Here is a 24,956-nt window from a genome sequence, read left to right on the forward strand (position 1 = left end):
AAATCTAACCTATTAGGCTAAGTAATGAAATTAGTTGTTAAGAAAAATGGTAATAATAGTTTCTATACAACCCTTCTGGACCATTTCCACTGGTCCAAAATGTTGCATACAAGCCTATATACCAACCATTGTAGGTGTTTATATCCCAATTTGTTCGCGCTTGTTCCTGCCCGCAGACATAATTATCCAATCCCTATGTACTTATTTACTTAATTTTTTCATTTTTTTTTTATCTCTTTCCCAAATCTTTCCCTTTACTTGTGTTAATTCTCTATTTTCCAAAAAAAACCAAACATTTAGACTAGGGATGCTTACGTTAGCAATATTACTGTGTTGATGAGAAGAGCAATATAAATCATTAGGAGAGTCATCTAAAGTCTGCTCGCATTGGGGTTATCAAATTCCAGATTTGATAAAATTTTTCCTTTTGAGTTCTCAGGGAGTAAGTCAACTTTTCCATTTTAAATATTTCCAAGATAATTTCGTACCAATCTTCTAATGTAGGTGGTATTGGATTTAGCCATTTTCTAGTGATTGATTTCTTACTTGCCGCTAAGAGGGCCTGCAGCAACTTTATATCTTCCTTCTGTTCAAGGAACAATGCATGCCCCAAATAGAGCGTCTCAAAGTTCAGAGGTATCTGGGACCTAAGTACCTTAACTAATGTTCTATGAATACCTTCCCAAAATAGACTTAATTTAGGGCAATCCCAGAAAATATGAAAATGATTTGCCTCCTTGGAGCCGCGCCTTCTCCAACACATCACATTTGTATCTTGATATCTTTCCTGATATAGGGTCTTGAAGTATCTTATAATGTTTTTCCAACAATGTTCTCTCCAAGTCAAAGAATTAGTCGAGGACCATTGAAAGCTGCAGATTTTCCCCCAAGCCTCCTCTGAAAGTACCAACCCCGCTTCTTTCTCCCACTTCTCTTTAATATACAGTGTATTTACATTTTTAGCATGGGAGAGTGCATTATATAGGCGAGAAACTGATTTACTAGGTATTGAACTGCAAGCCGAATTCAGAATCTTGAAAAATTCTAATTCTACTGTTGATAGGTCTGTATATCTACAACTCTGGTTAACATAGTTTCGTATTTGAAGGTACCTAAAAAAGTCATTATGTTCTAGGCCATGTTTGTCCTGCAGGATTTGGAAACTTTGTAATACTCTTTTATCTATAGATGAGAGGTAGGTTGTAAGACCTTTCTTTATCCATAGCTCAAATCTTTTATCTCCTCTGTTGGGAAGGAATTCGGTATCATATGCACACCATCTAAAGAGTTTTAACATGTTATTAATTCCACATGAATTAACCACCTTCTGCCATACTTTTAATGTAAGATTTATCCAAGCATTATTAAATTTTTCCAACTGGGCCATCAATCCTTTGTCAGCTATTGAGGCCTGAAGAGGAAGACTGTCAACTAATCCAAATTCTATTTCCTTCCATCCAGCCTTATATTCCCTATTACACCAATATAACAGAGGGGTTATCTGTGAGGCATAAAAATAATTTCTCAGGCAAGGAAGAACCATACCTCCTCTTTCCTTCCCTAACTGTAAGGTGTTATATCGAATTCTAGGTTTCCTTCCTTGCCAAATGAAGCGGGAAATCCATTTGTCCCATTCCCTGAATTGATTATCATCCACCTCCACCGATAAAGTACGGAAAAGATACAATAACCGAGGAAGAATATTCATTTTTATAGTATTTATCCTTGAATTTAAACTTAAAAAGGGGATAAGATTCCATCTATGCATATCTGCTTTTATCTCTGAGATTAATGGCCCATAATTTACCTGTGACAGTGTTGAAAGATCCTTCGGCAGGGTTATTCCTAAATATTTTAATGATTTAGCTTCCCACTTAAGATCGTATGTATCCTGCAATTTTTTGGATGGTGTATAATTTAGGGACATAACCTGCGTTTTCTTTACATTTATTTTATAACCTGATATTGTCCCAAAGTCATCCAACAGTGTAAACAATCCTATAAATGATTTTTCTGGTTCTCTCAGATAGACCAAAACATCATCTGCGAATAACGCCACTTTCTGTTCAATCCCTGCCACCTTGATACCTTTTACGATTTTGCTCTGTCTTATTAGTTGGGCAAGTGGTTCAATATATAGCGCAAAAAGGAGAGGAGAAATTGGGCATCCCAGTCTAGTGCCTCTCTCTAAAATGAAGGAGTCAGAGAGGTCCCCATTTATCTTAATTCGGGCTGTCATATAGAGTCTGAATTACTTTAATAAACCTTTCTTGAAAGCCGAATCTTCCTAACACTCTGTATAGGAATGCCCAACTAACCGAATCAAAAGCTTTCTCAGCGTCCAATCCTACTACCATTGTCTCTGTCTCGTTCTTATTAACCTGTTCTACTATGTGCAGAGTTCTCCTTATGTTGTCCTGTGTTTGTCTTTGTTGAATAAATCCAGTCTGGTCTAAGTGGATTAGGCCAGGTAAAAGCTTTTCCAATCTGCGCGCGAATATAGATGTAAATAGTTTGTAATCTAAATTAAGAACACTAATTGGCCGATAATTGCCACATTCTCGTTTATCTTTACCCTCTTTCTAGTTTATCTTTACCCTCTTGGCACGAATAATTTTCACGTTTTCAACATCCAGTTTTTATAGTGCATCAGTATAGCATAATTGATGTCGGCGCATGGGGAGATTTTATGAGTAAGCAGAGGGTAATGGATTAATTTGAGATTGTAAATTACTCATTACTTGTACTTGCACAATTTTAGAGGAGTCCAGTGTTGACAATTAGTGTGGGCCACATCCTGTTTCCTGGCTTTACAAATCATTATCATTTGCCTGCTGTGTTTTATCTGTGTTATTCCCTAACAAAAGGACTACAGGGCAAGTCGGCAATGGCCATTGTCTGCATCTCTACCCATCAAATCATGGCAGGTTTCCAGCTCAGCATGGCTCAGATCAAGAACTTGTGCAGGGGAAATCCTGCTTTTGAACGTGTTGTGAAAGCGTGAAAGAAGGAACTTGCATTTATGTAGTGTCTTTCATGACATTGTGCGTCTCAAATGTGTCCGTATATGGCAGCCATCTTTAGAAGTTAATGATGCATCACCTTCCTTCATTTTCATGTAGTTGCAAGAAAATTCTATATCATATTTATTTAAAAAATTAAGCCATTAATATGGCATCTGATCATGTTGAAGTACCTTAAAAAGTGTAATTTAGTAAATCAATGCACAATGTATCTGCAGAATAAACCTTGAAATTAATATTTAATTTTTACTGATTTATTTTCTTTGATCAATGGGGGATTATTTGATCAGAAAATTTTTAATTTTGTGAGGGAAGACTTGTTAATGTTTCACTGTTTGATATAAAAGTACTGCTTTATCATCCTTTCTAAAGGGTTGCAGAACAATATCATCGTCGTAATACTGCATTAGAAGAATAGAGTCTGTTTGCCTCCCATGACAGTGTTGCATTGCAGATACATGGTCAGGTTCTATACACTCCTTGTCCTTTATTTTGCCTCAGATTGCTCTGGTTATCTGTGCTCTGTTGATTTGCTGTTTAAGAGGCTTTAAGTTGACTTGTGGTTGGAAAATATTACTTGACAGAAGAGTAGTTAAATTGCAAGTTCCTGAGATGTGATCTATCATCTAATGCATTGTGACATTTTTTTTCCAATTGATTAACTTCTTGCCAAATCAAGAAGAAGGTTTTTTACATTTTATTATTGCAGAGCAATTATTCTGATTACATTTGCCCAAAACATTAATTTCAGGGCCAAGTTCAGTTAAAATAAAATAAATAAGTTCATCAGGAAATGTTGTCTTTGGATTTAAATTTTAATGTATATTGCTGAAGAACAATACAATTCTGGTTGACCATCCATCTTTGTTTTAGTATAGACGAGTGAGACATTAAAATTAGTAGAGGGATACCACTGTAGTCTGATACAAACCAAGATCAAATTGCAAATTGTTGACATTCTTTATATGAGGAAGAGGAAGTTATCTACTTTCCTGCAACCATCAGGTTTTTGAACTGACTTGCACAACCTAAACCTACCCCAGCAATGGAGCACTACGGAACACCTCTTACACTGCCATAGATTCATTGTTAACTGGTTCTTTTGGCATTAATGTTTTGGACAGTTCTTCTTCACTGTCCTGCATAATTTATGAATGTTTTGCAGGACATTGTTTTCTGTGTGTTGTCGTTTGAATCTGTGCCTGTTATGGTGCTGCAAGCAATTTTTTCATTGTTTCTGTACCTTGCAGTATTTATGCATATACCGAGAAAGTTCATGTGATATTAAACTTGGCCTGCAAGTTGGAAAAGGTATTGACTATTATAGTTGGGGTGTAGGCTTGCATCTGTGCCAAGTCTGTGATTTTAGGTCAGACGTTGGAGGTTAGTGGAGTGATCAAGTTCTAACAACAAAGGCTTAGGATGCTGTGTGATCTATAATGAACAATGACTATTGTGGGATAGGAGGGAGTCCGACCATGTTTTCTTATGCAGGTATCTGTCTGCAAGTTATGCAGAGCACTGCCTGGGGATTATTTCCCGGTTCAGAACTATGTCTTTCCCTATCTTGAAACCATTTCTCTCTGGAGATTCAGGAGTATTCATTGTTGTCTTTCCATCACTCTTGTTTGGTTTAGCTTTAGTGTTGATTTGATTTGTTTGTAGTCTGATGACTAAAGGGTTGCAGGAAGTGTTTAGATGGAAATTGATGTACAAGTATTTGCTTTTCTAGCAAGTTAGGCTTTTTGCAGGCCAATGATGTCTGATAAACTGGAGATTTGAGGTTTTTTGCATTGCTAACAACAATTCTTGTATGTCTTTATCGAACAAGTTCAGATGCTGGAGGTTAGTGGGGAGATCAAGGTCCAACAACAAATGGTTAGGATGCTGTGTGATCAATAATGACAATTTAAAATGAGAATTTAATAAATATATGAAAAAGGAAGGAAAGCAGGACTGAATTTTCTTTTCTGCAGAGCTTTCCTTTCTGAAGAGCTAGCACAAACGTAATGGGCCAGATGGCCACCACCTGTTCTGATTAGCAGTGTGATTTTAATAGAACTTGCAAGGTTTGGTCAGGAAAAGGAGCTAACTACAAACTTGTGCAGTCATAGTTTCAGTTAAGCACTTCCTTAGAGTACTTAGTGAGAATGAGCTGCAAGGGAGGACTTCTTTTGGTTTAAAGTGGGAGAAATATTCTCTTTTAAAAAGTATGAAACACCTACGTAAAGATGACAATCACTTGTAGACATGGGTGTGTTTAAAATATACCTCAGTAAGCCTCCGTGTCTGGCAGTTTTCCAACTTCCTGTGTGATGTCATGGTCAAGATTGGCTTATTGCTGCAGCTTTTACTCGGCTTATGGCAGCTGAGTTGAAAGGAAGAACTGAAGCTGGTACGTTTGAGAAACGAAAGGGTGGGGGGCAGTGTGGTGTTTTAACATAAGGAAGCAAATTGGCATCAGCTGGTGGCAGGCAGTGGCAAGAAGAAACGAGGAGTAAACGCACTAAGGGGAAATCTGCAGTGGAGAATTGTGCAGTAGTGTGCATGCAGGTTTGCAAAGTGGGGCCCAGAGAGTGCAACAAGGTCTTTGAACATTTTTAATGAGACTTCCCCTAAAGGCACGTCACGCCTCAGCTGCATTTCTGGGAATTCATGGACAAGAGACGAGGTAAGCTTTGCATTTTTTTATCGAGACGTTCCTTAAACCAAAATTTGAAAAAAAAACGTGTTTAAAGTACATGTATGCAAGCTGCACGATGCATAGAACTAGGTGAGTAGCTGTAAGAATCCTGTAGCTAGCTTGTTTACTTCATTTGTTGCACAATCAGCCTTCAGTTACAGTAGCTGCAGAGACCTAAAGCAGGGTGTTACCGTGAGCAACTGGAGCCAGTTTCTGGGAGCTGGCTGTTGCTAACTCAGCACCCTTGCTTATGGCTGTGTTCTGTATAGTGACCTGGTGGGTGTGATTTGTATAGAAATACGGAGTCTAGAGTGTGCAGCCGAGAACTTGAAGCTTCCATCGTCAGCTCAGCTCGCAGTTTAGGCTGCTTGGTGTGCATTACTTTTATTTAATGAAAGCAGTTGGGTAAAGGTAACTAGTATTTGCTTTCTTGGGGCTTTCTGTAATGTGTGCCCTGTAGTTGGAGTGTCACAATGTGTTCCAAGTATATATATGTGTGTGTGTATATATCTATCAAATATTGATATTACTTTCAAAAGTTTTTATCTTGAATGATGCATTGTCCTTTAACGTTTCAAATGTGTGCCATTGATAAAGCTGTGTAAAATAATTTAAAAATAACTGTGACTAATATTCTATACAATAAAAAAATCTATCTATAAATTATCTTTTGATCTTATTAAAGGAATTGATAATAGTTGTAGGGTACCCTGTCTGCTTTGAGCATGTTGGTTCAGCACTTAACTGTAGCACAACTGACCAAGATTTGTTTCTTTGTATTTCTGATTAATTTTAATCAGTTTTTAAGCATCAAAGCACTTGTAAAATACTGAGATATAGATAAATGTTTCAAAGAACAGTGGTTGTACAGTATTCCCTTCTTGAAGCTGGGCTTGTTGCTTGTTCCAGACAGCCCATGAGTCAAGTCTGGGGTGCAGGCTCTGCTGGATGGAAGTATGTTGGAGATGTGGTAGAGATGCGATTTCTTAAGTCCTCTGAGTGCAGATGGCCCATGCTTTCATTAGTGTGGAGGGACACTTAGCCTTTGGCTGTCTTGGAGAAAGCACCGCAAAGATTAGATTGCAGAGAAGAGCTCAAGAATTGCAGTGTGGAACAAGTGAGGATCTACTGTTGCACAGCAGTAAGAGAGATTGATGTGTATCACACATTTGTCCAAGAGCAGTTGATTGTAGTGTGAGGTTATTTGCTCTGTGATCTATTGGTCTGAAAATATTGCAGGATTTCTGTCCTTTACTTCCTTATAGTTTACCCAGTGTATGCAGCTATTCTGTTGCTTTTTGAATCCGGAACATTATGGATATTGGTTGCGACTGATGAACTAGCAAATTATGCCACGTGATTGAAGATGGCTTGCTTAAATCTGCCTAGGGTCAGCCACACTAACTCCTGCTGTCATCATTTGAGAACAGTCAATTTAATTAAAACAAAATCTTCCTTCTTACTTACAACCTACTTTTACCTACTTGACTACTTAGCAGTGTGAAATTTGTCAGATTGTTATTTCCAACATGTAATTTGTGACACTGTTAGAATAAATTGCTGTTTTACATACAGTTAGTTTGATTCATTCCTATGTTTTCCCCTTGGAATGGGCACAATGGATTGAATGCTTTTCTTAGGTGCTATTTCTAATTTCACTGAGGCAGAGAGTCAGTTTGATATCATCTTTCTTTCAAAGGTTGGTGAGATAACAGGTTCACTTTTGATTTGTTGTCTCAATATTTGTACTGCAATATTATGCATTATAGCTGCATAAAGTTCAGTTAATGCAGGGTGTGAAATTCTCCCTTTAGCACCCTGTCATTTGGGGCAAATTGATTTTTAAAGGAGAGTAGGATTTCATTCCTCATCAATTGGAAGTGATCAAATCGGTAATTACCTTTACTATATTTAACAGTGGAATTGCTATTAATACACAACAGGAGACCATATTATCAATCTATCCTAATGGATAATAAGAAGCTAGAGTAAGTTACTGCGATGTTATTCACATCACGATATCTTAGTATGAATAATCACTTCATCTTTATTTTCTTAAACTCATTTTTCAAGATCCTGGAGAGAAAGTCTTTACCCAAAAGTCTTCACTGTTTTGACTTGAAATATCAACTGTCTATTTCTCTCAATACTTACTGAGTTCCTCCAGCATCTTGTATGTTACTCTAAATTTCAGCATCTGCAATTTCTTGTCTGCATTCTAACTATTCCTGATTTTAAAAAAAACCTGTTGAGTGGTGATGGGAGCAGGGCAAAAGAGCATAGACTCAGATTAGGGGAGCGATCGTATGTTTTTGCAGTGTGTCAAATGTCCATGTAATTTTTCACCTCCCAGAGAGCATCGGAAGGTATATTCAAGTTTGAAATTGCTATATGTTTAAATACTAAGAAAATCAGTTGGGAAAGTGGGCCTGGGGTGTAAGACTTGCCTTGATCTTGTTCAGGCTTGATGGACTGATCTATTGTTTTGTTCCCTTGTCTGCATCTTAAAAGCCATTTCTTCCAATGGTAGTTCAATGTTGAATTGATTGGATAAAAAAATCCATGTGATATTAGCTTGAGTTTTGATGATTTTCCAGTGGCCCCTATGGAAATAATTTGGTTTTACTCCTAAAGTGCTTTTCACCTTGCTTTGGAGCCTGTTGTTCCTAGTGTTGATATGGAGGAGAGAAACAGCCTATAGTTCTCCTTCTGCTACATTTTTATTGTTGTCGTTCATGTGTATGGATCCTGGGAGATCAATGTCCACCGACATATTTTAGCATTTTCTACTCCGTAATCTGGTTACAAGTGTTTTTATTAGTTTTGTCAATGCAGTATTAGCATACCAGGAGTATGCATGTGGAGGGTAGTTTTAAAACAAAAGGTAGGTTAAATTGTTACTTAATCTGTTATACTTTATCATGTCCCATTATGGTTATCAAAGTTCAAAGTAACATTATTATCAAAGTACATTTGTCACCATATACAGCCCTGAAATTCATTTTCCTATGGGCATACTCAATAAATCCATAATAGAATAATTGCCATAATCAAATCAATGAAAAACCATACCAACTTGGGTATTTGAAGTGAAGTTGAGTGAAGTTATTGCCTTTAGTTCAAGAACCTGGTGGGTGAGGGGTAATAGCTGTTCCTGAACCTGGTGTAGTGAGTCCTGAGGCTCCTGTACCATCTTGATGGCAGCAGCAAGAAGAGAGCAAGAACTGGATGGTGGGGGTCCCGATGATGGATGCTGTTTACCTGCGGCAACATTTAGTGCTCACTGATGGGGAGGGCTTTACCCATGATGAACTGGGCTATATCCAGTACTTTCTGTACGATTTTCTGTTCAGTCGGACTGCTGTTTCCATACCAGGCTGTGATGCAGCCGGTTAATGTAAGATCATAAGGTATAGGAGCAGAATTAGGCCATTTGGCCCATCAAGTCTGCTCTGCTCTTATAGATGTTTGTCAAGGTTTTAGATGTCGTACCGAATCTGCACAAACTCTGAAGTAAGTTGAGGTGCTGCTGTGCTTTCTTTGTAATTGCACTTGCCTTCTGGGCCCAAGGCAGGCCCTCCGAAATAATATCACTGAGGAATTTAAATCTGCTGACCCTCTCCACCTCTGATCCTCCAATGAGGACTGGCTCATGGACGTCTGGTTTCTCCTCCTGAAGTCAATAATCAGCTCCTTGGATTTGCTGACATTGAGTAAGAGGTTGTTGTTATGGAACCACTTAGTCACATTTTCAGTCTCCCTCATGTGCTGATTTGTCACCATCTTTGATTAGACCCAAGTCAGCAGATTTGAATTTGGCATTGGAGTGTGCTTAGCCACTCAGTCATAAGTGTAAAGCGAAGAGCAGGGGGAAAAGCGCACAGCCTTGTGGTGCACCTGTGCTGATGGAGATCACGGAGGAGATGTTGTTGCCCATCTGAACTGACTGGAGTCTGTAAGTGAGGAAATCACATTGCACAAGGAGGTATTGAGGCCAAGATCTTGAAGTTATTGATTAGTTTTGAGGGGGTGATGGTTTTGAATGCTGAGCTGTAGTCATTAAAGAGCATCCTGATGTATGCATCTTTGCTGTCCAACTGTTCCAGCTTTGAGTGAAGAGCCAGTGAGATGGCATCTGTTGTGGACCTGTGCTCTGGTAGCCAAATTGTCGCATCACTTCTCAGGCAGGAGTTGATGTGCTTCATTACGCAGTGAAAACTCTGGCCTGTTGATCAGGATAGGTCTTTAGTACTTGGCCAGGTACCCTCTGTGGGCTGCATGCTCTTGTTGGGTTCACCCATTTGAAGGCTTTTTGCATGTTGGCTTGAGACTGAAATCACAGTATCATCAGGGGTTGTGGGAATGCGTGATGTTTCCTCCATGTTTTGACAGTCAATGTGAGCATAGAAGGCATTGAGCTCACCCGGACATGAAGTCCTGGTGTCTCCTATGTCACTTGATTTAATATTATACGAGGTGATCGTATTCAAGCCCTGCCACAACTATTGAGCAACCTTCATTGATCCTAGTTTAGTATAGAATTGCCATTTCACCCCAGCTTTCTTGCTCACCAGACTTGAATGCCTCTGATCTGGGCCTCAGCAGACTGCAGATCCTATGGTTCATCCAGGAATTTTGGTTAGGGAAGACTAAACTATTTTGAGAGGACACACTCATTACAGCTGTTTTACTAAAGTCCGTGACAGCCATGGTGTATTCATTCAGATCCACAGACGAGTTGTTGTACATGGCTCAGTCCACTGACTCAAAGCAATCCCATAGCTGCCCCCCGCTGCCTCCCATAAGCTCCTCTCCACTGTCCTGATTTCAGGAGCCTTGCTCTTTAGCCTCTGCTTGCATGTGGGTCAGGGAAGGACAGCCAAGTGATCCAACTTAGTGAAATGCAGTCTGGGGATGGAACAGTAGGCATTCCTTATCTTCGTATAACAATGGTCTAGAGTGTTGGGACCTTTGCTGCCACAGGTTATTGATGGTAATTGGGTGGGGTTTTCTTCAAATAAGCCTGCTTGAAGTTCCCGACTATGATTTGAAATGTGCTGGGTGTTCTGCTTCTTTGGAGGTGGCATCGCGTAGTATCTCAACGCCAAATTAAGTCCAATGAGTGCAAATTTTGGATGTTATGGTTGTTGAAATTTGAATTTACACTTTTGTTAACTTTTAAGTATTTGCTGTTTGTGAGGTTGTTTTAATAGCATGGCTCTGGAATTATTGAAGTGTATCACGAGCTGTCTTTAGATATACATATGTGCATCCCAGCCTAGACTGTTTGGAATGCCAGTCCTACAGTTTTGGGAGTTATTTTGAAGTCAGTTCTGAATCTTTTGGTTACACCTCCTAGTTAACAGATGATTCTCTAAGTGTAAACAAATACAAGCCATGTATTACTATAATTCAGTAATTAAACTAAATTGCAGGTTGATATTTTAGAAAAATTGTTTTTGGGTCAGATCATCTTGGGCAGAACTTTATAATTAAACAAAGAACATTGCAACATCATGCAGTTTTCTGTATACCATTCCAGTCATACTCGTATAAATTAGTCTTGTGTGGATATTAGACGTTGATTGCTTTGTGTGCCGGACAATTGTGTATTACCACTGCTAAAAATTAGGCTGTATAGCTGTCTTGTACTTATTCTGTGCTGTGAAATTGTGAAAACCCTCCCCCTATTTCACTACTAATATCTTATAAAGAACTCAAATCTTAATATTTAGGATTTAGAGAGTATTTTAATAGAAGGAAATCAGAAGCTTTTGGGTGCAAATTTCAAAGCTTTGGGCCTGGAAGGCTGCTAATGGCAGACTGATTATCGGAGATGAAGTCAAGAGGCCGGAATTGGAGCACTGTAGAGACTTTGCATTATAAAAGCTGCATTTATTGAAAATACTGAGGGGGTTAGGCTGACCTCCATTACCAGAAACAACTAACATATTAGATCGATGCTCTTGTGTCAGAATAGAAGGGAAAAAAATAGAACAGGTTTGAAGCAAATACTGAGCAGAAAATGTTGAACTTCTGGAAAGGCAGAATTAAAAACAGCGTTGGGGCAGAAGGTGAATGAAACAAAAAGAGATGGTTAGAAGAACAGTAGAAAGGAGCTTCTGAAAGGAGAGGGATTCTTTTCACTTGAATGGGAAGGGACCAAAGGAAGAGGAAGGGTATATAGAATAACTTAAGGAGTAAGCTAGATTGTCTAAGCGAATGATGAAAGGAAAATATTTTTGGTGTCTTACTTCAGGTGTTGGAACTGGTTCAGTGAGTGATGATGAGGGGAATTCTATTATATTTCTGAAAGGGTGGTAAAAGATCAAATGTCGATATGGGGAAAGAATCATGGCTAATTATAATGGGTGATGAAGTGAACAGATGAAGTATTGATAATGGAAGATGACATTGTTGGAGCAGATAAACAAAGGGTTTGAAAAAAACTGAGTAGTTAAATCCTTGTAAAAACGTGGATGTGAAAGGATGCAGTCAGGTCAAAGTTCAGTTTATTGTCATATGCATAAGTACGTGGATGCACAGATGCAATTTAAAAACTTCTTTGCAGCACCATCTCAGACACATAGCATCATATAAGCAGCATTCACAAGAAAAATATAGACAACTTGTATACATAATAAATAAATAAATAAATTATTAATTGGGGCACCCATACTGTGAAAAGACTAGATGGGATAAAGTTTGTCAGATGTGTTCAGGAAAGTTTCTTAGAAGTCCCAATGAGAGAATGTGCAATACCTCATGCCCTATTAGGGAATGAGACAAGCCAGGTGACAGAAGTTTGTGTAGGAGAATACTTTGCATGTGGTGTTCATAATGCCATTAACTTCAAAGTCAGTTTGGATAAGTCCTGACGAAGGGTCTCGGCCTGAAACGTTGACTGTACCTCTTCCTAGAGATGCTGCCTGGCCTGCTGCGTTCACCAGCAACTTTGATGTGTGTTGTTTGGATAAAGATGGGTCTGGTCTGGTCTGGGGGTTGAAATTCTAAATTGGAAGAAGGCCAATTTTGATGGTATCAGAAAGGAGCTGTGAAGTGTGGATTGGGCCAGACTATTCTCTGATAAAGGTGTATTAGGTAAGTGGGAGGCCTTCAAAAGTGAAAATATGAAAGTATTTGAAAGTATCTATGTGCCTGTTAGAATAAAATGCAAGGATAACAGGTTTAGGGAACCTTGGTTTTTGAGAGACATTGAGCCCTAGTTTAGAAAAAAGAAGTGCATAGCAGGTATAGACTGGTAGGAATAATTGAGGTACTTGAGTATAAGAAATGCAAGAGAACACAAAGAATTCAAAAGGGCTAAAAACAAAGCATGAGGTTGCTCTAGCAGATAAGGTGAAGAAGTATCCTAAGGGCTTCTACAGTTATGTTAAGAGTGGAAGAATTGCAAGGACAAAATTGGTCCTTTGGAAGATCAGATTGGTAATCTATGCATGGAGTCAAAAGAGATGGGAGAGATCTTAAATGGATTTTGTGCATCTTTACTTGGGAGATGGACACAGTCTATAGAGGTGAGGCAAAGCAGCAGTAAGGTCATGGACCATATACAGATTACAGAGGAGGAGGTGTTTACTGTCTTAAGGCAAATTAGGGTGAATAAATCTCCAGGGCCTGACAAGGTGTTTCCTTGAACTCTGTGGGAGGCAAATGCAGTAATTGCAGGAGTCACTGCCATTCAGCGTTCCAAATAGTCCTTCCAGGTGAGGTGACAATTCAACTGTGAGTTTTTTTGAGGTCATATACTGTGTTCAGTGCTCCCAGTATGGGTTCTTGTATATCAGTGAGACCTGATGTAGATTGAGAGACCACCTCGCTGAGCATCTACGCTCCATTCGCCAGAACAAGTGGAATCTCCCAGAGGCCACCCATTTTAATTCCACTTCCCATTACTATTCCAGTATGTCGATCCATGGCCTCCTCTGCTGTCGGGATAAGACCACACCTAGGTGGGAGGAACAGCACCTTATATTCCGTTTGGGTAGCTTCCAACTTGATGGCATGAACATTGATTTCTCAAACTTCCGGTAATGCTTCCAGACTCCTCTTCTTCTCCCCCCCCCCCCACCATTCCCATCCCCTTGTCCCTCTCTCATGTTATCTCCTTGCCCGCCCATCGCCTCCCTCTGGTGCTCCTCATCCTCTCCTTTCTTCCATGGCCTTCTGTTTCTTTCACCAGTCAACTTCCTAGCTCTGCTTCATCCCTCTCCTTCCAAGTCTCACCTATCGCTTGGTGTTTCTCTTTCCCCTCCTCCCAGCTTTTAAATCTACTCTGTAGCCTTTTCTCTCTAGTGCTGCCGAATGGTTTCGGCTGGAAACGTCAACTGTACTTTTTTCCATAGATACTGCCTGGCCTGCTGAGTTCCTCCAGCATTTGTGTGTTAATCAAGAACCTATCAACCTCTGCTTTAAATATTCCAGATGTCTTGCCCTGCACAGCCATCGGTGGCAATGAATTCTACAGATTTACCACCCTTTGGCTAAAGAAATTCCTCTGTTCTAAAAGGATGTGCTTGTATTGAGGCTGTGTTCTCTGGATCCAGACTCCCCACTACAAAAAACATCCTCTCCATGTTCACTCTATCCAGCCTTTTCAGTATTTAATAGCTTTCAGTGAGATTCCCCCTCATTTTTCTAAACTCCAGTTAACCATTAAATGTTAACCCTTTCATTCCCAGGATAATTTTTGTGAGCATCTTCTGGACCTTCTCACTGCTCAAAATACTCCAAGTGCAGCCTGAGCAGTGCTTTTCTGAAAAAAATAGGAATAGACAGGATAAAAGTGTTTCATGGCAACATCCTTTACGTAAAGCTGACTTGAAATTTTTCAGTCTGGCTGACGAGTGGTGCATAGCTATTTTGACATCTTCGAGGGGGTTTAAAAAAAAGCTGAGAATTTACAGAGGATGAAGTGGAATTTGACATGCCCGAGGATGTGCTGGGGGCACCCTGCAAGTGTTGGCACACATTCCAGTATCTGCATAGCATGCCCACAATATTCGACAGAACAACACAAGCAACAAATCAACAAGAGTAAAACAACCCCTGTTATTCTCTTCCACCCATACACATACACAGTCCTTTAATCCTACGATAGTCCGTGATGCAAACTCTTTCTCCTCAGTAATGTCTAAGACATGACATGTTAGTTTTGTTGACTGTTGCAATTGGCATACCTAGCATAAAGATGTGATAACAGCACATTTGGAAAGCGGTGAAATCATTGGACAAAGTCAGCATGGATTTGTGAAAGGAAAATCATGTCTGACGAATCTCATAGAATTTTTTGAGGATGTAACTAGTAGAGTGGATAGGGGAGAACCAGTGGATGTGGTATATTTGGATTTTCAAAAGGCTTTTGACAAGGTCCCACACAGGAGATTAGTGTGCAAACTTAAAGCACATGGTATTGGGGGTAAGGTATTGATGTGGATAGAGAATTGGTTGGCAGACAGGAAGCAAAGAGTGGGAATAAACGGGACTTTTCAGAATGGCAGGCAGTGACTAGTGGGGTACCGCAAGGCTCATTGCTGGGACCCCAGTTGTTTATAATATATATTAATGACTTGGATGAGGGAATTAAATGCAGCATCTCCAAGATTGCGGATGGCACGAAGCTGGGCGGCAGTGTTAGCTGTGAGGAGGATGCTAAGAGGATGCAGGGTGACTTGGATAGGTTAGGTGAGTGGACAGATTCATGGCAGATGCAATTTAATGTGGATAAATGTGAGGTTATCCACTTTGGTGGCAAAAACAGGAAAACAAATTATTATCTGAATGGTGGGCGATTAGGAAAAGGGGAGGTGCAACGAGACCTGGGTGTCATTATACACCAGTCATTGAAAGTGGGCATGCAGGTACAGCAGGCGGTGAAAAAGGCGAATGGTATGCTGGCATTCATAGCAAGAGGATTTGCGTACAGGAGCAGGGAGGTACTACTGCAGTTGTACAAGGCCTTGGTGAGACCACACCTGGAGTATTGTGTGCAGTTTTGGTCCCCTAATCTGAGGAAAGACATCCTTGCCATAGAGGGAGTACAAAGAAGGTTCACCAGATTGATTCCTGGGATGGCAGGACTTTCATATGAAGAAAGACTGGATGAACTGGGCTTATACTCGTTGGAATTTAGAAGATTGAGGGGGGGAGATCTTATTGAAACGTATAAAATCCTAAAGGGATTGGACAGGCTAGATGCAGGAAGATTGTTCCCGATGTTGGGGAAGTCCAGAACGAGGGGTCACAGTTTGAGGATAAAGGATCGAGATTAGGATCGAGATTAGGAAAAACTCCTTCACACAGAGAGTGGTGAATCTGTGGAATTCTCTGCCACAGGAAACAGTTGAGGCCAGTTCATTGGCTATATTTAAGAGGGAGTTGGATATGGCCCTTGTGGCTAAAGGGATCAGGGGGTATGGAGAGAAAGCTGGTACAGGGTTCTGAGTTGGATGATCGGCCATGATCATACTGAATGGCAGTGCAGGCTCAAAGGGCTGAATGGCCTACTCCTGCACCTATTTTCTATGTTTCTATGTTAGTGAACAGACAACAGTATGTATCAGGAAATTGGAAGCATGAGGTTTAAGGGGATGTTAGATAAATTATAGATGTACAGTAGGTAGAATGAAACTGAACGAGGGAAGAAAAAAATTGATCAGGATGGTAAAAAGAATCCCTCTGTGATTGAGAGCAAATTCAAGTAATAGATCTACCTTTGAATACTGCTTCTGAATCTTAAAATGTGATTGTGTGGTGATGGCAGTTTGCAGGTTTGAACCCACTGTGATCTCTAAAGGAGGGGGTTCAGTGAAAGCCTGGGAAGTGGCCTTTTGATATTTTTGACAAGATCGTTGGCTGTCGAGGAGCTGGAAGTTGTTCCTGCAGTATTGGTTTCCCCAGAGTGTGTTAGAATTGCAAATTTCCAGAGGTGGTAAAACATTCTTGAAGATTCTGGAATAGTTGAGGTGAGGTAGGAGAGGAGTCATATGGTACATCGAAGTGGAAATGGGTATGTATGTTGAAGCCTATTGGAATTTTGACTTGGGATCAAAATGATGCTGTTGCACATGATTAAGTTGAGCTGTGGAAAATTGCCAGAAAGATGATATCAGTTAAGAAGCAGAAATTGTCATTGGTATCAGTTTTCCCAAAATTTAATGGGATGGAATTTATCAGTGTTCTAGTACTCGTGGGAATATGAATCTGTAGAAGCTGCTGACTTTTTAAATGTGATGTTGAACTGGGATTTGCGCATCTTCTCAAGTAGGCATAACAGCCTACTGGTCAAGTAGTGACATTGTCCCTGTTTTACAAGACAGTATCAAAATGCTCTACCAACACCTCTAAAATTGATTGTCATCTAAGTTTTATAGAACCAATTAGAACAGTACTGATTATATAAGGAATGAATCAAAACAAGAGTTTCTTGCATTGTATCTTTGGTTACTTAGATTGGTTATAGAATAGGTTGAAGCAGTTTGGCCCATGTTTGTTCTAGCTGTCCACCAAAGCAACTTTCTGGTTCCACACCTGAGCCCCTGTTCTGCAGTCTAGTAAATGTTTTATCATGGTACATTTATCATGTGTTGTGGAATTGACCACAATTATGTAGATTAGACAGGCTTCTGCGATTAAGTGATTCTATGATGCAAATAGTTTTAAAATCGGATCGTATTTTTAATATAATAGGAACCAAGATTAAAACTTTACTCAGCTGCTCTGAATTTAGACCTTTGTTTCTTGACACAGCCAATGTGACTACTTTGAAGTCACACATTTTGAGTTCAAAGTAGAATGGACATCTAGTGAATGTTCCTTTTAGAACGACTTGTTCAATAAGACTTTGTCATTGAATACATTCTGAATGCAATGGTCATCTGGTCCAGATTTGAGTGTTTTCCCCAACTCCTTTTGATCTTGAGACTTTTTCAGGTAGTGAGATATATTTTGATTATAAATTGGTTCTTAAATGTTCTATTCATGGGCAGATGATGTTGTCCTACAAACATAAGGTTCCAAAGGTGAATGTGTGATTGTGTCATATTGAGTTTTCTTGATTACAAGAGACCAACCTGCAATGAAATTAATGATTTTGCTCCTCCATTCTGAAGTTGTCCCAAGCAGGACAAGTAGGAAACTGGTAACAGTACCTGCTAGTGGAAGCAGTTTTGGGTACTGAGCTAGAATATCTTCTAAGGACATTTTGCTCTGTAGCTAAGTAGTATGTCACAGAAATTTGGCTATGATATTTTGGAGGGAGATATCTTTCACTATTGTGATTAATTACTACTGTGTTTAAAATAGGAAAATGAGGTTTTATTTTTGATTTTAGTTTTGGATACCAGTGATTAAATTCATCAGATGATTTCCTCTGATAGGGTGTTCCATTTTGCTTTCAATTAGCTTGTCAAAGCAAATATGCTTCGGAAGGAAAATTCTAATTAAAGAGTGTGCTTTGGAGGGATTAAGTGGCAACTGATAATCCTATTTGTGTCAGGATTTGTAAACATTTGCTTTTAGTAAGAGATAAATGACGATCGTTCTGGCTGCAGAATGTGTGAAAGTTACTTTGAATGTGTTGGCTGTATTACAATCTCCAAAACTGCTAATTTAAAATAATTGCACAATATGGCTTTAGTGTCAATATTATGGAATTTGATTCAGTCTTGTTCAGTTGGTAGACTTCAGGGAAGTACAAAGTTATTAAAAAGTAATGTATTAGGATTCCAATAAAGTAGATGCTGTAGTTATTTTTGTTTAGGCTTGCGAGTTTTCTGTCAGTCACATTATGTATAGACACTCCTGTATCTAGCGTCACTTTAAGAACTTACAGCTAATTTAGGTATATAAGTTGTCTTGTGTATTTATACTTATTGTGTCCTTTGTCTTACTGTGTTTGTTTTGTGCTGCAGAGTAACAATTATTTTGTTGTTGATGCTTGTGTACTGGAAATGACGTTAAACAATCTTGAATGTTGAAAGTGTTTGGAAAGAATCTGTTTTTGAATGCATTGTTCACCTTTCCCGGACCATTTTTCAGTCTATAATATAATAAAGACCTAGATTAAGTGCTACACCTGCCCTTACACTTCCTCCCTTACCACCATTCAGGGCCCCAGACAGTCCTTCCAGGTGAGGCGACACTTCACCTGTGAGTCGGCTGGGGTGATATACTGCGTCCGGTGCTCCTGATGTGCCCTTCTATATATTGACGAGACCCAACGCAGACTGGGAGACCGCTTTGCTGAACACCTACGCTCTGTCCGCCAGAGAAAGCAGGATCTCCCAGTGGCCACACATTTTAATTCCACATCCCATTCCCATTCTGACATGTCTATCCACGGCCTCCTCTACTGTAAAGATGAAGCCACACTCAGGTTGGAGGAACAACACCTTCTATTCCGTCTGGGAAGCCTCCAACCTGATAGTATGAACATTGACTTCTCTAACTTCCGCTAATGCCCCACCTCCCCCTCGTACCCCATCCGTTATTTATTTTTATACACATTCTTTCTCTCACTCTCCTTTTTCTCCCTCTGTCCCTCTCACGATACCCCTTGCCCATCCTCTGGGTCCTCCCCCTCCCCCCCCCCGTCTTTCTCCCTGGGCCTCCTGTCCCATGATCCTCTCATATCCCCTTTGCCTGTCCAGCTCTTGGCTCCATCCCTTCCCCTCCTCCTATCATTTTGGATCTCCCTCTCCCCCTCCCTCTTTCAAATCTCTTACTAGCTCTTCTTTCAGTTAGTCCTGATGAAGGGTCTCGGCCTGAAATGTCGACTGTACCTCTTCCTAGAGATGCTGCCTGGCCTGCTGCGTTCACCAGCAACTTTGATGTGTGTTGCTTGAATTTCCAGCATCTGCAGAATTCCTGTTGTTTACCTAGATTTAGTGATGGGTATAAATGAAGGGCTTAAATTACATTTCTGCATCTTATGTATGAGGGGTACTTTAACTGCAGAGACTATTCCAAAGGTCTTAAGAAAGAATCTTACTAGTTAACTTTGATTTGGTGATTTTGTAAGTGCTATAATTGCAGTGAACAGCAGGAAGGCTGCACTAACTTTATCCAGTCTTCAGGCTGTCGTTTCTCAGCCATTCATCCTGTTGAATGTTTCATTTTTGTGGTGGTAAGTTTGGAAAACTTTGAGTAGGCACTCTGTGTAAATGAAAGCCAACAGCAAACTGTTTAGAAGAGTCAGATAAGTAACTTAATTTAACTACTATGCAAGTGCTCTTGGCCAAGTTTAGAGTGCCAAGTGCAGCATTTACACCTCATTTGAACTCTGGAGATAAATTGTTGGAAAATCTGCCAAATTAGATGCACTTGAAGGAGTGACCAGCAGGGCTTAAATCAAACAGATCAGATGTGTTCAACAAGGTTGAAGCTTTGAACGTCTTCTGATGAGACTGAGTAACTTTCCTAGACACCCCCCCCCCAAACAATGGTGGCTATCAGCTTTACCAAGAAATTTGTTTTCTTATCATTATTTGGATCATTAATCTAGTGATGAGGAAATTTTGTGTAAGAACGTTGGAATTTATTGTGAGATCTGAAGATGCTAAATTACTTGACCTGCAAATAATTTATTCTGTTTCTGTAAAGGGCCAGAAATCAGAATCTTCATGACGTTTGGTATAAAGTGAAGAAAGAGTGTCGGCAAGATTTGGAGAAAGCATCTCTTCCTTGTGTTAATGGATAAAAGCACTTGGATTGTGCAAATAATTTATTTCAGCATAGATATTATCAGTCAATCTCTCCTTTGAGCTGAGTTAATTGAATTTGAGATGTCAAATGTTATGGCCTCAGTATCCTATGCAAATGAGAATAAAATTCCTGATATGTACTGCATTCTAGAATATCTCTAGGAAGTTATTTGAGGATAATAATCCTCAGTCCTGTGAAATACACTGTGTGCCATTGGCTAGCTTCAGACCCTATCGTGTTCTTGTTCATCCCTGTTCTTGGGCCAGCAGTCTGTGCTCTCTGTGCAGTGCTGTTTGTTTGCAAAGCTGTCCTTTTAACTTCTGGTTAAATGGGCCATTGATTAGACTGTGCCGCTGCTTGTTTGGACAACTCATGAAGAACAAAAACTAATTGAGAAAATTGCATGGATTCCCTTTGTTTATTTGAGACACTGTGCTACTTAATTGGAACAGGAGTCTTTTGCCAAACAGTTTCTATCTAACATCAGTTGCATGCTATTAGACATGAGACCATGCTTTAGAGGTAACAGTTTTTGTATAGTGTCAGTAGCATGTATTTGTGTTCAACAAGCCGTGATTTTTTTTCACTTGTAGTTGGTGAGAATTAGTAAGACAACTTAGAACTGTTTTGCTTACTGCGGTTTCAAGCCTTCAGGCCTTGAGAACTTAGAAACAGCTGGGAGTGAAAATGAAATGATTTAGTAACTTCGTGAAGATGGGAACTATGGAGAATTGGAAGGTATCAACAATTATTTTGAATGTTACAATGAAAATGAGGATTTGGAGGATGCAGTCATTAAAGGTATTTTATGAAGACAATTCCATTTTCTACAGTAGGTGTCTGCGCTGATTTTGTTCATTTACAGTCAATCAAAAAAAAGTAGCATCATACGCTGGATGAATTCCTCTGTCAATAACTATTAGGAGCTAATATTCAACCTTAGAATCTTAGTATTTGGCATGTTCTAATTGCTCTATTTCATTTAAATACAAAATTTGTCACTCAGTTTATTTTTATATACCTTTTTAACTATTTCCATGAAACTTCTGCTAGTTGGGCTGAAATGTCCTGATCACGATATATCCCAATTGACGGGAATCTACTGTATTTTTTATTATCATTAAGCTCTGTAAATTTTTGCTTCTAGTTACTGTTGGCAATAGAACAAGTGCCTTGAAGTTCTGGTGACCGGAAATCAATGCTGACGTTGACACTGTGTGGAGTTTGCATGTTCTTCCTGTGATCGCAGGGATTGACAAATTGCTCACTGTAAATTGCCCCTAGTTTGTAATTGAGTGCTAGAATTTGGTTAATTGATAGGAACATGAGAATAAAAAATGGATTGATGTGAATTTATTCTGCATGGATGGTTGAGGCTGAAGGAGCTGTTGCTGACTGTAAAAGCTTTTATAGATATGTAAAAAGGAAAAGACTGGTAAAGACAAATGTAGGTCCCCTACAGACAGAAACAGGTGAATTGATTATGGGGAGCAAGGACATGGCAGACCAATTGAATAATTACTTTGGTTCTGTCTTCACTAAGGAGGACATAAATAATCTTCCAGAAATAGTAGGGGACAGAGGGTCCAGTGAGATGGAGGAACTGAGCGAAATACGTGTTAGTAGGGAAGTGGTGTTAGGTAAATTGAAGGGATTGAAGGCAGATAAATCCCCAGGGCCAGATGGTCTGCATCCTAGAGTGCTTAAGGAAGTAGCCCAAGAAATGGTGGATGCATTAGCGATAATTTTTCAAAACTTGTTAGATTCTGGACTAGTTCCTGAGGATTGGAGGGTGGCTAATGTAACCCCACTTTTTTAAAAAAGGAGGGAGAGAGAAACCGGGGAATTATAGACCGAACAACAAACAACAGGAATTCTGCAGATGCTGGAAATTCAAGCAACACACATCAAAGTTGCTGGTGAACGCAGCAGGCCAAGCAGCATCTATAGGAAGAGGCGCAGTCGACGTTTCAGGCCGAGACCCTTCGTCAGGACTAACTGAAGGAAGAGTGAGTAAGGGATTTGAAAGCTGGAGGGGGAGATGCAAAATGATAGGAGAAGACAGGAGGGGGAGGGATAGAGCCGAGAGCTGGACAGGTGATAGGCAAAAGGGGATACGAGAGGATCATGGGACAGGAGGTCCGGGAAGAAAGACGGGGGGGGGGGGGTTGACCCAGAGGATGGGCAAGAGGTATATTCAGAGGGACAGAGGGAGAAAAAGGAGAGTGAGAGAAAGAATGTGTGCATAAAAATGAGTAACAGATGGGGTACGAGGGGGAGGTGGGGCCGAGCGGAAGTTAGAGAAGTCAATGTTCATGCCATCAGGTTGGAGGCTACCCAGACGGAATATAAGGTGTTGTTCCTCCAACATGAGTGTGGCTTCATCTTTACAGTAGAGGAAGCCGTGGATAGACATGTCAGAATGGGAATGGGATGTGGAATTAAAATGTGTGGCCACTGGGAGATCCTGCTTTCTCTGGCGGACAGAGCGTAGATGTTCAGCAAAGCGGTCTCCCAGTCTGCGTCGGGTCTCACCAATATATAAAAGGCCACATCGGGAGCACCGGACGCAGTATATCACCCCAGTCGACTCACAGGTGAAGTGATGCCTCACCTGGAAGGACTGTTTGGGGCCCTGAATGGTGGTAAGGGAGGAAGTGTAAGGGCATGTGTAGCACTTGTTCCGCTTACACGGATAAGTGCCAGGAGGGAGATCAGTGGGGAGGGATGGGGGGGACGAATGGACAAGGGAGTTGTGTAGGGAGCGATCCCTGCGGAATGCAGAGAGAGGGGGGGAGGGAAAGATGTGCTTAGTGGTGGGATCCCGTTGGAGGTGGCGGAATTATAGACCGGTTAGCCTAACATCGGTGGTGGGGAAACTGCTGGAGTCAGTTATCAAAGATGTGATAACAGCACATTTGGAAAGCGGTGAAATCATCGGACAAAGTCAGCATGGATTTGTGAAAGGAAAATCATGTCTGACGAATCTCATAGAATTTTTTGAGGATGTAACTAGTAGAGTGGATGGGGAGAACCAGTGGATGTGGTATATTTGGATTTTCAAAAGGCTTTTGACAAGGTCCCACACAGGAGATTAGTGTGCAAACTTAAAGCACATGGTATTGGGGGTAAGGTATTGATGTGGATGGAGAATTGGTTAGCAGACAGGAAGCAAAGAGTGGGAATAAACGGGATCTTTTCAGAATGGCAGGCGATGACTAGTGGGGTACCGCAAGGCTCATTGCTGGGACCCCAGTTGTTTACAATATATATTAATGACTTGGATGAGGGAATTAAATGCAGCATCTCCAAGTTTGCGGATGACACGAAGCTGGGTGGCAGTGTTAGCTGTGAGGAGGATGCTAAGAGGATGCAGAGTGACTTGGATAGGTTGGGTGAGTGGGCAAATTCATGGCAGATGCAATTTAATGTGGATAAATGTGAAGTTCTCCACTTTGGTGGCAAAAATAGGAAAACAGATTATTATCTGAATGGTGGGCGATTAGGAAAAGGGGAGGTGCAACGAGACCTGGGTGTCATTATACACCAGTCATTGAAAGTGGGCTTGCAGGTACAGCAGGCGGTGAAAAAGGTGAATGGTATGCTGGCATTTATAGCGAGAGGATTCGAGTACAGAAGCAGGGAGGTACTACTGCAGTTGTACAAGGCCTTGGTGAGACCACACCTGGAGTATTGTGTGCAGATTTGGTCCCCTAATCTGAGGAAAGACATCCTTGCCATAGAGGGAGTACAAAGAAGGTTCACCAGATTGATTCCTGGGATGGCAGGGCTTTCATATGAAGAAAGACTGGATGAACTGGGCTTGTACTCGTTGGAATTTAGAAGATTGAGGGGGGATCTGATTGAAATGTATAAGATCCTAAAGGGATTGGACAGGCTCGATGCAGGAAGATTGTTCCCGATGTTGAGGAAGTCCAGAACGAGGGGTCACAGTTTGAGGATAAAGGGGAAGCCTTTTAGGACCGAGATTAGGAAAAACTTCTTCACACAGAGAGTGGTGAATCTGTGGAATTCTCTGCCACAGGAAATAGTTGAGGCCAGTTCATTGGCTATATTTAAGAGGGAGTTAGATATGGCCCTTGTGGCTACGGGGATCAGGGGGTATGGAGGGAAGGCTGGGGCGGGGTTCTGAGTTGGATGATCAGCCATGATCATAATAAATGGCGGTGCAGGCTCAAAGGGCCGAATGGCCTACTCCTGCACCTATTTTCTATGTTTCTATGTTATATTTTTGTATGATTCTATGACCGTCTGTTTTCAGTCAACCTCTTATCCACATTGGGATTGTGCTGCAGGGCTAAGAAGTGTGGTCTCTGAGGTTACAACATTACTTAAGCACAGTCTTTGTTGTGCTGCCTGTTTCCTTCAATGCCTCCATTTAGTCTGGGAGGTGAGATTTTGTGATAATTTTTACATTACTGATTGTCCTGGTCAGCATGTTTGCATATCTACAAGATAGAGGAAGAGGTAGCATCAGTACAGTTTTTTTTTGTTAGCATGTGACTGCA

The 24,956-nt window shown here is 40.5% G+C and overlaps 1 protein-coding gene across 5 annotated transcripts in view; it reads left to right on the plus strand.

Moving 5' to 3' along the window:
- Positions 1 to 24,956, plus strand: part of LOC134351859 (dual specificity mitogen-activated protein kinase kinase 6-like) — a 205,271-nt gene that overhangs the window by 74,189 nt on the left and 106,126 nt on the right. For 2 of the 5 annotated variants that reach the window (XM_063058684.1, XM_063058685.1), the window contains exon 1: positions 5,378 to 5,694. The exons of 2 other annotated variants lie outside the window; for them this stretch is intronic. In XM_063058684.1, the coding sequence (XP_062914754.1) occupies positions 5,679 to 5,694 (16 nt within the window). In that variant the 5' untranslated portion in view covers positions 5,378 to 5,678. Of the gene's footprint in view, positions 1 to 5,377; positions 5,695 to 5,971; positions 6,118 to 24,956 lie in introns of those variants that run through there. One more of the 5 variants, XM_063058687.1, reaches the window with a different exon arrangement.

Source organism: Mobula hypostoma, chromosome 9 (genome assembly GCF_963921235.1).
Source record: "Mobula hypostoma chromosome 9, sMobHyp1.1, whole genome shotgun sequence".
NCBI classification, from domain to species: domain Eukaryota; kingdom Metazoa; phylum Chordata; class Chondrichthyes; order Myliobatiformes; family Myliobatidae; genus Mobula; species Mobula hypostoma.